This window comes from Nuphar pumila, chromosome 10 (genome assembly GCF_984573655.1).
Source record: "Nuphar pumila chromosome 10, dmNupPumi1.hap1.1, whole genome shotgun sequence".
In the NCBI taxonomy this organism is placed as follows: Eukaryota; Viridiplantae; Streptophyta; class Magnoliopsida; order Nymphaeales; family Nymphaeaceae; genus Nuphar; species Nuphar pumila.
In genome coordinates, this window is record NC_143258.1 from 791,435 (window position 1) to 807,327 (window position 15,893).

A 15,893-nucleotide genomic window follows, 5' to 3' on the forward strand; every position below is an offset into this window, starting at 1 on the left:
GAGCCTGTTTCTTACCTAAACATAAATCTTAAATTTTTGGCAGATCTAACTGTTGCAAATTTTTGAAGAGTACTTGTGTAAATTTATTTTAAACACCTAGACTAAATTTGTAGACTCACCTTATTAAGGAGGCATTCATTCTTTGTATTAGGTGTCCCAATCAATAAAATAACAAGACTGAATGCAGTCTTGAAAGTAGGCAGTTTTTGCATTAACACCTAAAATCTTTGTTTTCTCTTATTTTTTTCGTGTTTGTTTCTTCGATCTTTCGGGAAGGCTGTTCCCTAACAAAAGAATTGGATAAAGTTAAGTTTTGGAAAATAAGTTGGATATGCTCACTCCATTTTTTTTTAGACAAATTCTTTTTTGAGAAAAAACTCCTCATTTTGTTGTGCACCAAAAGAAAATGCATGGATCAACTTTTCCTTTTATATTCCGCAATCTAACAAGACGTCAGCGAAAGTCTTTCATATGTATGACAGATGAAATAGTATAAAAATATGAAAATTTTCATATGAAGTATCTTTTCTTTTGAAAATGCGTGAGAACATTTTTCATTCTTCCAAACGGGTTTTGAAGAGGTGGTACAAAATAGCCTTAAGGCTTTGTTTGTTTCACCCATTTTACATATGACAATGGATGGTTTGAGTATGAAACCCTCATTTTGGTATGTAGGTGACACAAACATGCCAACTCCATTTTCCTGTGGATCCCCTCGTCAGAAAAGGGTTTATTTTCTCGTTGACCATGCATTTAATAGGAAAATCCATTGGCACCACCTCCCTGCGAATGAATTCACGTGTGATTTTTTTCTCACCTTCGCATAAAATTTCTTTCACACGGGACGGCCTTCTGATGGGAAGGTGGGATGCGCCTTTCTCGTGGTTGTCTTTTCTGCATGATGGGAATGAAACCTATAAGAAAAATATGACCATTTCCAAACATCGTTAATCTCTACTTGCTAATCAAGGGCTTATACGTAATTTTATGATCCGAAGTTAGGGTTATATACTAAACTAACGCTCTCTCTTTCTCTCTCTCTGAGCTCTGTAAGTTTTTCTCTTTTTGGTTCTCTGTTTTAGGGTAAGGGTTAAAGCGACGTCGTCACCTTGACGAGTACTCGACATTCGTCTTGGCCCCTCTCTCTCTCTCTCTCTCTCTCGATTCTTTTTCGAGATCGTTATCGGATAGAAAGCATTCAGAAGCGATGGCGGTGAAGTACTCGAAGGCGGAGAAGAAAGTGATGTACGACAGGAAGCTGTGCAAGCTGCTGGACCAGTACAGCCAGGTGCTGATCGCCGCTGCTGACAACGTGGGGTCGAACCAGCTGCAGAACATCCGCCAGGGCCTCAGGCCCGACTCCGTCGTCCTCATGGGCAAGAACACCATGATGAAGCGCACCATCCGCCTCCACGCCGAGAAGACCGGCAACAAGTCCTTCCTCAACCTCATCCCTCTCCTCGTCGGGAGTGTTTCGCCCTCCCTCCTCTTGCTCTCGCATTTCTTTGCGAGGGTTTTCTTTTTTTTGTTTTCCAGATCGATGGGTGTTTTTTTCGAGGGAATTAGGGTAACGTTGGGCTGATCTTCACGAAAGGAGACTTGAAGGAGGTCAGCGAGGAGGTTGCCAAGTACAAGGTGAGATTTTGCGTTGCCACCTCTCTCTCTCTTTGATTGTATCTTAGGGTATGTTCATTTCTTGAGCCATTGTATCTAGTCAACTTTGTGCTTGACGAATGGGAATCATTGTTTCATATCGGCTACATTACTTGCGTGGTTGCTAGTTGGAATTAGATACGGAAAAGACTACCAATAGTCATATAAACCTGAAGCATTTGTGGAAGCAAAAAGGGGAGTGGAGCTGGATTTGCTTGGGAAGTATAATTGGAAATGGATAGGAACACTTAATGATCATGTTGTTTCTGAATGAATAGGAATTTTATCTCCAAAAGGACATGTGCAGGTTGATGAAAGTTGATTTTGCAAACTATGCCATTAGATATAGGATAAAGGATAGCTTATCATTGAAAACTAATCACATAGGCCGTGCTAATTTCATGTTATCATTTTTTTTTGTCTTATGATAATCAATTATATATCCTAACGTAGTTACATTTCTGAGTAGAAACACATTCAGAAATCTATTCTACATGTAACACATTTGTCAGACGCCACACTGTTTTAGGGTTGATATATCCCTTTTTTCCCTGTCTCTTTGGTTGCTGGGGCATTTATAATTGTTTAGGGATACCCTCTCTTTGCAATCATGTTTAGGTTTCTTTCTGATCTGATTTTTTTTCTTTTGAACTTTTCATCATTTTCACTCTTATTTCTTCTTCTTTTTATTCTTTTCTGTTTCTTTGGCTAATGATCTACAATTCTATGATATTACGTGAACTGTTCGTGTTTTTTGATAAGATAAATTGTTTTAGGTGAGCAAAAGTTAGAAACTGGTTACTCTTATACAATAAGGTGTATTTGGAGGAAATTTTAACCTCCAAATGGTGGTTTAGATTACATGGTTATCAGTTATAGCTGCCCTTAAGTGGGTTATAATGAGCCAACTTTTAACTGGTTTATAATGGACTGTCTCCTTTGCTTTCCCTCTCAACCGATCTGTAGTAACTTATAATATCTTACGGGGTTAGATGTTAGGAACCATTGAATTGCTCTAACTTAATTGAGAGGTCAGATTAAAATCCCAGTGGGCGCCATTCCTGTACCTAACAAAGTACAAACAATCACAGAAAAATTCTCTTGGGAGATGCACACTAGAAGCCATGATCACCACAACTTTTTTCATGTCAATGTTAGTGTTGTCAAATTGCTTATTTAATTTCTCATTTTGCATTAAGCGATGTTCAGGTGTTCAGGAATCTGGGATTAGTTTGGATAACAATTGTGCAGCTCTTTTAAAAAGTGGCATACCAACATCCTGACTGATTTCCTTTTTTTCTAATAATTTATTTTTTCCTTTGATGATTATATGTCTTGAGAAAAAGGGGATCTAGATTATAAGTGCTTACCATTTTTTCCCACCAACTCATTATCTAATTGTGTGATGCTCCTTTTTTCTTTTGCATGCTTTCTTTTGATATTTGATTATCTTTCTATGTGAGCAAGCAGTTCATAGTTTTATTAGAGGAATTTTTAGTTTTTAACAATGTTGTGAAAGGCGTTTAGGCGTAGCGAGGCGCTCTGCCAAAAACCAAAGCGAGGCATAATGTGTAAGCCTCATTTTTTTAACTTAAAAAACTTCAATAAAATGTCTAAAAATACAAATAAATAGAAGAAATGCTTTATTGATGAAGCAACAACTAATAAGAAATAGAAATTCTCAAATAAATATAAAAAATGTGAGCCTTTTTGCAACAAAAACATATAAAATCTATTATTTCTTAATTCTTATCTTTATTGTAATTTGTATTCCTGAATTATTGCTTCATGTAAATGTGCATGTAGGGACAAAAAAAATGCAATCTTATTTAAACAAAAGAGAGTACAAAATTAGTGTTTGTAGAAATAAAAAAAGCCCAACATTAAAAAAAAATAATGACAAACATAAAAAAAAATGCCAAAAAAAAAAAGAACCAAGAGACCGAAAGAGATTACTAAGGCATTTTGCACCCTTTTCTTGCGCCTCAAGGCACAAGGAGCCTTGCCCTGGGGCGAGGCGCACCTTGAGGTGCATTTTTAATAACACTGGTTATTAACATCAATTCTTGGCTGATCTGTTTGGGACAAGGTTGCCAGACTAGGAAGCGGAAGTGAGAAATGATATGGGAAGAGAAAGCGAGAAGCGATATATTTTAAAATGTATAGGAAGCGGGAAGCGAGGAACAAATAAAAGCAACATAAGAATTGAATGGGAATTGAAATGCAATGCAAATAAAAACTAAAATAAAAGTGATTGTTGTTAAATTTCATGATTTTTTTAGTGTAAGAATTAAATTTTTGATAAAATCTAAAAATGATGATTGCCAATTTAGAGGAAGCACGTGGAAGTGAGTGAGAATCTTGAGACGAAATACATAAAAACATGGAAAGTAGACTGAGAAAACATATAAGAAGAATAGATGAAGCTTGTGGAAAGAATAAGAGAAGCACGGGAGAATCAAGGTTTTCATCCAGTTTCGGAAGCGAGGAGTATTGCCCTTTCGAAGCGAGTTTCCGGGAAGCAAGCTTCCCACCTATCTACCAAGCTTCCGGTAGCTCTGGTTTGGGACATTGTATGCGAGTCTTTTCTTGTATTTCAGGCCTCAGTTTAATTATTTGATTTTGTGAAGTTGGTCTTAGGAATTGTGGTAAATGCTTGGATGAGGATTCTGTGGACATGCTAAAGGGAGTGGCATTACATGTTTAAGTATCCATTTCCCTTTTGTTGACCCCAGTGCAACCTTTCCACAATGCACTTTGTTTACATCTTATGTCTCTCCCCCTTGATATTACACTATACTATTTTATCTTTCCTGAAGAATTGTTAAATTAAACATGTTATGATTTATTTTGTCATCAGGTTGGGGTGCCAGCGCGTGTTGGGCTTGTTGCTCCCATTCATGTGATTGTCCCTCCTGGCAACACTGGCTTGGATCCTTCTCAAACATCCTTCTTTCAGGTTATTAAATCGCCTGCAGGAATATTGAATATTGATGTTGGAATTTCATGCTTAAACATACCATGTTACTGCAGGTGTTGAATATCCCCACCAAGATTAACAAAGGTACTGTTGAGATTATCACCCCAGTGGAGCTGATCAAGAAAGGTGACAAAGTGAGCTCATCTGAGGCAGCACTTTTGGCAAAGCTAGGCATAAGGCCATTTTCCTATGGTCTTGTTGTGCTGTCTGTGTATGACAATGGTTCTGTCTTCAGCCCTGAAGTGCTGGATCTAACCGAGGATGACCTCATGGAAAAGTTTGCAGCTGGAGTCTCAATAGTGACAGCGTTGTCACTGGCCCTTTCTTATCCGACACTTGCTACTGCACCACACATGTTTGCGAATGCTTACAAAAATGTTGTGGCTGTTGATATTGCAACAGAGTATTCATTCCCTCATGCTGAGAAAGTAAAGGAGTACCTGGAGGTATGCATCGGTTACTCATGTAGGACTCAGTTTCCTGTGGTTGGTCAAGCTTTGCACAATCAAAATTTGATATTTTTGCATGGTGCTGCAGGACCCAAGCAAGTTTGCGGTGGCTGCTGCACCCGTTGTTGCTGAAGCTACGGCTGCTCCTGCTGCTGCCAAAGAAGAAGAGAAGAAAGAGGATCCAGCAGAGGAATCGGATGATGATATGGGATTCAGTTTGTTTGATTAGGGTTACTAGAGTAAATGACAAGTTTATCGTTAATTTTGAGATCTCTTTTTTTCACTTTTAGTTGGCAGTTTTTTGAGTTTGTGTTCTTTTTTGTTCCTAAAAGAGTTCTACTGGATTGGGGTTATGTTCGTTCTGATATTTCTTTTCGGTAGAAAGAATTGACTAAAATTAAGTGACGTTTCAGAGTTCGTTATGACTGTCAATGGAATATTTTCTTTTCCTTGTCACTCTGCGTTGCCTAATTGATATGATTATGTTGATGTCTTGTTTATGTCAATGTGAACCTTCTTACCATACGAAGACAAGCAGCTGATGAAATCAACAAATGCCTTTTGTTATAGCAGTTTTCTGTACATTGCAAGCGCTCGAGGGGCCATTGTGAAATGCTCCTTGTTATCTTACTATGTGAAATAGGTTCGGCTGTATGCAATGTAACGGTTGCAAGGATACAATGCTTTGATCTAAACATTTTCTCTAGAACTTGAGTAAAATTAAATGCATATTAAATATTTGTTGAACACAATATACATATTCTGCGGTACTTCGTTTTACCATGAACCCTATTGTAAATCTAAGATGTTCATTTAGTGTTCTTTTTTTATAAAAAAAGCATGGATTGGTTAAAACAATATCAGAAAATCAAGGGGATAGAGTTTGTTTTCCTTGCAGGAAAAAAAAAATGCAACTGTGTTTTGGATTTGCATGTTTTGCTTGGTTACACTAATTCATCTGCATTACTAGCTTTTCATCACAATATAGTTGGCCTTTTGAACATATTTGTGAATGTGATGAACATCACTAATCTTATGAACATTTTTAATCCATTGTTTTGGAACAAGGTAGCCCTGAGAAATGGAAACGAAAATAGTGGTCTTTTTTAAGCTAACGAAACATGAAGCAAGAAACAAGAAAATGAATCAAGAAACATAACGGGGAAACGAATCAGGAAATATGCAACTAACCAAAATATTTTTATCTTAATATTTGAATATTTAAAAATCTAAAACACAGAATGATATAATACATTCTCAGGCCATGTCTCTTTAACTTGTTTAAAAACAGTCAATATACTATTGCAGAGTTTTTAATTGAACATGTATAAACAATCTCACAAGTCGTTTATGCTTGAACAAATTCACGACTAAGTTGCCTTTGTGAATATAAGCATCATAGAATAAATAAAAGCTTTAAGGTTTATTAAGGACGAATTCAAGAAATAAAATAAAAATGACTTAACTACATTAAGGCTCTGTTTGGGAGCCGTTGCTGCGAGGTGCGATGACAGGGGTGACCGAATCGGCAGATTTCGCAATGACATCCTTGCAAGAACGTTGTTGAAATCCCTCGTGTCATGAATCACCCATCGCTGCCCTCAACTACGGTTCCCACACTGAGCCTAAATTATGAAGCCACCTCTCTTCATATATTACATCTTTTTTTATATATACTAAAGAAACGTACAAAATATTTAAATTTTTGAACAAAAACGGCTAATTAAAATTTTTAAATGATATTTTTGCCTAGATGTTTTAAGCCTTTTTCAGAAAAACAAAAAAGTTTCGCAAACGTACCTAGCTAAAATGCATTTCCCACCTAATTAGATGCTTTCTAAGTTTGAATGATGTTTCCTACATTTTTCATAAAACTGTATTTCATATTTCAATATCAGTTTCCCTGAAAACTTGTTTCCCACATGTACAGAATTCTGATAACCCTGGTTTGAAGCTTAAACAATCATCTTCATTCTTTTTTCACTTGTATTTCAACACTTTTGGTGAACCTAAGGTGATTATAAAAGTTACACAAGGCCCTTAAAGTGCTGCCAAGAGATACCTGAGCGTTGTAATCGATTGCCTTCTCGATCAGCCAAAGCTGTAGAATCCAGAGAATTTATGGAAATATAGTATCTTCCTGGAAAAGGAAGATAAGACTAAACCGACTTGATCTTCCTTAATCCATCCCACCTGTTAATGCTTAACTAAGTCATCGACGGTCCTTTTCACTGAGATTCAGAGACTGCTTTGAGATGCATTTTTTAACATTAGCAAACACTTCCTCTAATCGACCGGCCTACAGCAACCTCAGTTAAGTTTTTAATGTTAATTCTTTAATCTTGTATGCAACTCTTGTCATCGAGAGAGGGAGGATGAAAAACAATGACATGAATTGGTGCGGATGCGATCTGCAGCATGAATTGCCCTGCACTAGATAGCCACACATCCCGGAATTTTGGGCGTGAAGTATGGGCTTTTCATAGGTTGCCACCACCTGGGAACTATGGATCTGCACAGCTCTCGAATTTATTGTCTGCATGAACTGTTATTCCATTATTATAGACCTCTTGATTTTCCACCCCAGAAATGGCATTCTGTCATGAACAAGAACACTAGTCCCCATCAGAAAATAGATACCGGAAACAGATAGCATCGGCCTAGATAACAGGATTAACTATTGAGCAGCAGTCATAAAAGGTACCCTATATTCTTTTCTGAATAGAATGGGAACCTTTGTTAAAATGAACTGAATTACCAGTTGTGGAGAAGCCAGTGGGCGTGTTGATAACAAATCAAGCTGGCCAAGGGAAGTAGAGATTTAAAAGGAACACGAGCTTCTTGCTAGTGATTCTACTGAAAACAGTCACTGAATAAAGGATTCCCCTGCACCATTGGAACATAAGCTTCTTGCTAGTGATCCGATAAAGGATTCTCTGCATCATTGTAAGCAAAGGTGTGATAGATAAATAACCAGGACCAAGGTAGAGACAAATGAGATACAATCAGATGCCCCCAATAAAGCAAAAACTCCAAGGTGCAAACCTGTAACGCAAAAATGATATCTTCCACATCAACTTGTAAGGTCATCATTTTCGACTTATCGTCCCGTGACTTCCCAAATTTTAGGAGTCCCTGTGCCCAGAAACAGATGAAAGTTGTAGTGAGAGATTGCATATTTTGAAAATAGGTGACCTGGATTAAAGGTTTGTGTTTGAAGAACCTGCTCGGTAAGCAATCTGGAGACAGCTGAAAATTCCAGAAAGATAGCTGGGGACATTTTTTTTGACCTGGCCAACTCTGAATACGATTTGTACAACTGTTTCAAGAAAACAAACTAGCGAACTCAGGTGACAGCTTCAAAGATGTTTGATAGGGCCTTTGATCTTATGTCAGGTGTGGTGAGGGAATTGCCACGAAAGTACTTACCACCATTTCTGAGTATGTTTTTTTTTGTACGGGAACTCTTCACTGCAGAGCATAGTATCATCTGAGAAGGAAAAATAAATGGAAAGATTAACTTGTCATGTTGACGATGCACTTTAGAGCAGTTTTTTTAAGCATTTCATGTTTTTCAAAAGGAATGCATAAATTGATGAAACAAATTCAAAATCAAGTGCACAATAATATTTTAAAGATTGTAATCAAGAAATCCAGTGCTATTGTAAAAACCAGTGTTGTTAAAAACGTGCCTCAAGGCGCAAAAAACACACCTCACCTCAAGACGAGGGCCCTTTTGCCTTGAGGCGCAATTGCCCAGAGGCATGCACCTCACAGTTAAGAAGAAGAAGCGTCTCTCTACTCTCCCTGCGTGTCTCGGTCTTCCCTGCGTCTCTCCGTCTCTCTCCCTATGTTTTTTTTATGAAAGGCAAGCTGCAGACCCCTACCGGTTATACAAATATGTTTTTTTTGGCTGCTTTCTAAACATATCCAATTCAGTGGATTAGATTAGATAATGTTAATTTTTTATGCATTTTGTTGTTAATGTTAATTTTTTATTGAATGAATGCTCATATTTTATTTCTTAGATATTTATGTAGATCAAGTTGTTGCATTAATGTTACTTTTACATGTTAATCTCATATTTTTTCGGTATTTATGTAAGATTTTTTATTTCTTGTTAGTTGTTGCTTCATCAATAAAGCATTTTTTATTTATTTGTAATTTTAGATATTTTTTATACTTTTTTTAAGTTTTCAAAAAAAAATTAAGGCTTATGCTTTACGCCTTGAGACTTATGCCTCGCCTTAATTTTTGGTGGAGCGCCTCTCTAAGCCTCAACGCTTTTCACAACATTGGTGAAAACCATACACCAAGAAGGGAATCATTAATTTGAAGACGGGGTTTGTATATATACAAGAAAGTGTTCAAGTTGGCAGGAAGCTTTACTTCCAACAACTTTTCAATGATGTCATAAATGATGCAAAATATAAAGAGGAAAGATATTGACAGACAAAACAACCTGTTGATGCAATGGCAGAGATTGAATTGTGTTGACTACTGTTGACTTGAATGTCTTTGACAATGCATTGGCCATATGATCAATTCTTACCTGCAAAGGATTTTGTAACCACTATATGAGAGTAATCGAGTAATGTGTTGGGAGCAGCTATAGGTAACATATAATAAAAATAACAACAACAATAATAAATGTTTTGCACGAACATTTTGCTAGTTTGTCAGGACCGACTCGGATCCATACCGCATGACCCAGGCACGACCAGGGAACCCGACTCCAATGGGATGGACGATCAAACCCAGGTGATGGATCTGATCGCGAGTCCAGCACCACGATGCAGGGATGTACCCCTGCGCACTTACGCCAGGTGAATGAAGAATGAAAACTACGCAACCCACGTCAACAATCCCAACAGGAGCTGAAAGCATCGAGTCTCGGTCCTGGGTTTCGGATCCGAGATCCAGACCCTGTGCATAACCTATTAAGTGCCCAGCCCTAGGGTTGTGTGCAGTTAGAGAAGTTTTGAAGATTTGCTCTTTTATTTTATTGTTTATGTTTTCTATTTTGCTGCCAACATTTGTTCTTCTACAACCATTACTTTCATTCCCTATTTTCTTCATTATTCTTCATTGTAATCCGTTCCTTTCAATAAATAAGTCAAATAGCGTTAGAACTCCGATCCTCGCTGCATCAAAGTGGTATCAGAGCCTAGCCCCTCCTCCTTGGTCGATGACATGGCGCAAAAAGCGAGGGACGATCCTGCAAACGGAAAGGAGCATGAAGAATCATGCACCGTCAACGAAGACTCCATGATGCGGATGATCGATATGATGATGAAGATCCAAGAAAATCTACTACGTGTAAGCAAGGACGTAGCCGACATGTCAAAATGCCTGGATGAGATCGAAGGTCAGATCGCCGTCCTTGAGTCACCAGTGGAGCAGTGCGTGACGTCAATGCCAAAAACAAAAGTGACAATGGGAGACGGTCCAACGAAGGTTGCAGCAATCAACCCAGGCCCTCTGACCTTCCATCCGTCGATTGTGCATGAAGAGGGCATCAGGATGGGTCTACGCATGGAAACTGGCTGCACAAATGCCCCACAACTGATATCGTTTCTAAATCCCGCCTCGGTGATGACTGCAACTCAGGCGGCTGGTGCCCTCTAGCCGAACCCAGAGGTCATTGTAGGACCTCCTAACGTCGGCCTGGGTGCGCAGGCCTGACATTGACTCACGACACAAGGATTGCCGACCAGACTTGACCTGCAGGGTCCGAGCGTGACACTGGGCCAGGCGGCAGGCGTGACTGCATCAGCCCAGCCCGGGGCTGACCTAACAACCCTCCCGCCATGTGTGCATGGTGGGTCGGTCGCAGCCCACCAACGAGCAGGGGTGTGTGGACCCTTGTGGGTCAGACCGAACCCGACACGGTCCGGCTAGGAGCCGGTTCTATCGGGCCCCAGACCCGGATCTCGGGGACCATCCTTTGGGTCCCAGAGAGAGGGTATGGGCCTCGAACCCTATTATCCGACCTACCTAGTTGGGTCCGGTTCGTGGGTCACCCCGAACCAGATCCAACCTATTACTTTTGAACCCCAATTCAGATCTCCTGCCTACCCAAACCTATATCGAAGCTGGACGGAGCTCCAATTTGAATTTGAGTCGGGTCAAAACCAGACCCATCCGGTTATGGATCAAGAATCGTGTTCTAACCAGGCCGTCTCACACTACAACTCGATCCATGATCCTACCCACCCCATTCTGGGTTTGACAAATAACTTAGATTTTGACCCGATCCAGATCCAGTCGGGTGAGTCATCCCAGTACTACACAAACCAAACCCAATACCCATACCAAACCCCAAACATGACCCAACCCATTATCCCGTCCCCGATCCAGGACCCTATCCCAAATCCAACCCACTACTTTCACCATAACCCAACTTCCAACCCAAATCCAAATTACCCCATTCCCACCAACCTAGACACAATTCACCGACCATTCCTACCACCTATCATACCAGCGCCTCAATGTCGACAACAGATGGCTCCCACCCAAGGAAGGGCCAGACCGAGGCAGTTTCAGACAGCGGCTATGCAGATTCAGCAGGGACCGGTGCGACATGAGCGCCGACCACATGTCACTAGCGTGCGTCAGCATCAACCCCCAGGCGAGCAGTACCGTAATGAAGATGATGATGCTCCGATGGATAATGATGCCTTCTGGAATGAGTACCCTGCAAGAATAGTGGACCCTCGCCAGCAGAGAATGCTAGAGCATCCCTCTACCTATGGGGGTGAAGTTGGACCTTCCAAAGTTCGCGGGATGATTTGACGTAGAGCAGTTCTTCGACTGGTCCTATGCTGTACAATTTTTCTTCGACTATCACACTGTAGCTGAGCACCGTCGTGTTTCTCTAGCATCCACTCAATTGAGGGGCCTAGCGTAGACATGGTGGGTTGAGTTGCAAAGGTTGAAGGAACGACAAGGATAGAAGCACGTACAAACATGGGAGGAGATGCAGTCCAAGTTTATGCCTTCAGACCACGCGGAGAGAACCTACAAGGAGTACCTGACCCTGCGTCAAGGCACCCGTACCGTGGCAGAATATACTGCTGAGTTCCATCGTCTATCTCTGCAAGTGTAGATCGAGGAGACCGCCCACCAGCAGGTCACGAGGTATATTTCTGGTCTCCGTCTTGCTATTTTTGATGATTTTGTTGTGTCACAGTTAAGTCATTGGATCAGGCCAGTAGTTATGCCGTGAATGTGGAGGAAAAGTTGAAAAGGAGACAAAAGTATCAGGCTACTCGGAGTGATCAGCCTAGTCAACCCAAGTCGAGTTTTCCAACCAAGGGAGCGAGCTCCCCTAAGAAGGAAGACTCAAAGTCCACCCCAAGAGTCGACCCTAGCAAGTCTGACCAGTCTGGACCAACATACTATACCAAATCCAAGGCCAAGCCTAGTGAGCCTACCATAAGTTGTTTTAGGTGTCAGGAGTTAGGACACATAGCATCCAAGTGCCCCACCGTGAACAAAAATGCCCATTTCATTGAGGGTATTGTTGAGTCAGTGTCCGATAGTGAGACAGAGGGTGAGTCATCGGTTGCGGGAGAGAATGAGAGAGAAGTCGTAGAGTTCGATGGTAACATCGAGAATTTATTGTTCATCCATTATGTTTTGACCGCACCCCGCGAGTTAGCCCCTGCAAAAATGGTTAAGGAACAACATTTTTAGAACCCGATGCAACTGTGAGGGGCATGCGTGTGATATTATCATTGACACTGGGGCTTGTGAGAACATGGTTTCCGAGAGTGTCGTGTCCACTCTGAATCTGAAAACAGAAAAATTGTCCCAACCATACAAGATGGCGTGGTTCAAAAGAGGAAATGAGGTCCCCATTACCCAACGTTGTCTAGTTCGATTCTCCATGGGAGAGCATTACCACGATGAGGTGTGGTGTGATGTAGCACCTATGAGTGCGTGTCATATTCTGTTGGGACGTCCTTGGCAATTTGATCCCAAGACCATTCACGATGGCCGTAGAAACACATACTCATTTATTTTTAAGGGTCATAAAATAATCCTTCTCCCTATCAAGGAGACTGATTTTTCCACTGTGGATAAGCCCGAGCGAGTTCCTTGGCTTGTAGGCCTATCATACCAAACTTTTTTGAACCATTGTGGGGAGGATGGTGATTGTTATGCCCTGGTGACCAAACCGTCTAAGAGTACGTCGTTGCCTGTTTCCGCGGACATCGTGCCCCTTGTCGAGGAGTTTCACAATATTATGCGTGCAACATACAATCGATTTGGTCCCAGGGTCAAGTCTACCTAACCTCTCAGCGTATCACATGAATCCATCTGCGTATGCTGAGCTGTTGAGCTAGGTTCAAGAGTTACTGCAAAAGGGTTTCATTCGTGAGAGTGTGAGCCCTTGCGCAGTGCCCCCCCTTCTCACTCCTAAGAAAGATGGATCCATGCGTATGTGTGTCGATAGTAGAGCAATCAATCGCATCACTGTCAAATACCATTTCCCCATTCCCCGGTTGGATGACATGTTTGATATATTGGTTGGGGCCTCCATTTTCTCCAAAATCGATTTAAAAGTGGGTACCACTAAATCCGTATCCGAGAGGGGGATGAGTAAAAAATGACATTCAAGATCTGTGATGGGTTGTATGAGTGGTTAGTCATGCCTTTTGGGTTATCGAATGCCCCGAGTATTTTCATGAACATGATGACCCAAGTGTTGCATCCGTGTATAGGAAAGTTTGTTGTAGTATATTTTGATGATATCTTGGTCTATAGTTCTTCATTCTCTGATCATTTGAATCATTTGCGTCAAGTGTTGTATTTGAGATCTTAAGGAAGGAAAAGTTGTATGTGAATGCCAAGAAGTGTGAGTTTATGATGTCAAGTGTTGTATTTTTGGGTTTTATTGTGTCGTTTGATGGAGTAAAAGTGGATTTCGTCAAAGTCCATGCGATTGTAAAATGGCCTACCCCGAGGACTATAGGAGAGATTCGTAGTTTTCATGGGCTAGCCACTTTCTACCATCGTTTTATGAGGAACTTTAGCACCCTCATGAGCCTTATCACAGAATGCCTAAAGGGTACTAGTTTCCATTGGACTCCAGCCGCGGGCAAAGCTTTCACGCTCATCAAAGAGAAAATGACTAGTGCCCCCATCCTAGCCCATCCTGATTTTAGTGCAGTCTTTGAGATTGAGTGTGACACCTCTAAAGTGAGAATTGATGCCATCTTGAGTTAGAACCGCAAGCTCATTGCTTTCTTTAGTGAAAAGCTGACTCAGGCGAGGTGCCAGTACTCCACTTATGATGTTGAGTTCTATGTCGTTGTGCAAACCCTTCATTACTGAAGGCATTATCTGATTTATAAAGAGTTTGTCTTGTACACGGATCATGAGGCATTGAAGTATTTGAATAGCCAAAAGAAGTTGAGTGCTAGACATGCCAAGTGGGTCAGTTTCTTATAAGAGTACACTTTTATGATTCATCATCAATCAGGTACTCTGAATAAGGTAGCTGACGCACTTAGCAGAAAAAAATAGTCTTTTAATGACTATGAGCAATTCAAGAAGTTGTACCCAACGGACCCTGATTTTCAGTAGGTCTGGGAAGGGTGCCTCTCCTCTCCCAACACAGCAGACTCATAGTTCGTTATACATAACGGTTACCTCTTTCGAGGTAATAAGTTATGCGTGCCAACATTCTCAGGCTATAATTGATTTCCGAGTTACATGAAGGGGGACTAGCTGGGCATTTTGGACATGATAAGACGTTCGATCTGTTAGATGAATGCTACTTTTGGCTCAAAATGCGCAAAGATGTTGTCAAGTTTGTCCAGAGTTGTCGAGTATGTCAAGTGTCTAAGGGTCGATGACAAAATAGTGGTTTGTACACTCCTTTGCCCATCCCTGAGAGGCCTTGGGAACACGTTTCTATGGATTTTATTGTGGGTCTTCCACAGAACCTTGCGTCGTTTTGATTCCATCTTAGTTGTGGTTGACCGATTTTCCAAAATGGCTATCTTCGTCCCATGTAAGCGAACCACTGACGCCTCGTTAGTAGCCTCGTACTACTTCAAGGGCGTGGCTCACTTTTATGGATTGCCTCACACGATCACCTCAGATCGTGACACTCGCTTCATGAGTCATTTTTGGAAATCATTATGGGCATTATTGAAAACCAAACTCCAGTTCAGCAGTGCATACCACCCGCAGATCGATGGCCAAACCGAAGTAATGAACCACACCTTAGGGAACCTACTCAGGAGTCTAGTTGGGGAGAATGTCAAAATTAGAACCTAGTCTTACCGCAAGCCGAGTTCGCCTACAATAGTTCCATTAATAGGTCCATGGGCAAGTCTCCTTTTCAAGTGGTTTATGGTCGTTCACCAACCTATGTAGTAGATCTAGCACCTGTGTTTAGTTCTCAAGACCTAGCCCCAGACACATTTGATGCTGTTGAATACATGCGTGATATTCACAGACAAGTCAGAGCCAAGCTTGTTGAAAGTTATGAAGCTTACAAAGCCTTTGTGGACCAAGGTCATCGAGATGTCCAGTTTCAAGTAGGACAATTAGTGTGGGTTTACCTGCACCCTGAGCATTTCCCAATAAGTACTTATGGTAAGTTGAGTCCTAAGAAGCATGGCCCCTTCAAGATCCTCCGACGATTGGGTCTGAATGCCTACCTCCTTGAACTGTCCGAAGATTGGCACATTTTGCCTATCTTCAATGTGTCTTATCTATATGCTTACTATGGTGACAACAAGTCGCCAGAGCCGACTTCTTCCCAACCAGGGGAGAATGATGCAGACTAAGAT

At 41.0% G+C, this 15,893-nt stretch overlaps 1 protein-coding gene across 1 annotated transcript; it reads left to right on the plus strand.

Annotated features, from left to right (window-relative positions):
• The first annotated feature begins 1,207 nt into the window (after positions 1 to 1,207).
• LOC149823159 (large ribosomal subunit protein uL10-like) lies at positions 1,208 to 5,368 on the plus strand. Its single transcript, XM_090019962.1, has 5 exons — positions 1,208 to 1,471; positions 1,567 to 1,635; positions 4,514 to 4,612; positions 4,687 to 5,079; positions 5,171 to 5,368. The coding sequence occupies exons 1-5, from the start codon at positions 1,208 to 1,210 to the stop codon at positions 5,309 to 5,311; spliced, it is 966 nt and encodes a 321-aa protein (XP_089876088.1). The 3' UTR covers positions 5,312 to 5,368.
• Positions 5,369 to 15,893: the final 10,525 nt, after the last annotated feature.

What these genes read in the sequence shown, in the direction of transcription:
- LOC149823159 (XM_090019962.1), top strand. Translation starts at nt 1,208, where the DNA reads ATGGCGGTGAAGTACTCGAAGGCGGAGAAGAAAGTGATGTACGACAGG. An exon ending in AGGAGGTTGCCAAGTACAAG is followed by an intron (nt 1,636 to 4,513) that starts GTGAGATTTTGC and finishes TTTTGTCATCAG; the next exon opens with GTTGGGGTGCCAGCGCGTGT. An exon ending in AAGTAAAGGAGTACCTGGAG is followed by an intron (nt 5,080 to 5,170) that starts GTATGCATCGGT and finishes ATGGTGCTGCAG; the next exon opens with GACCCAAGCAAGTTTGCGGT.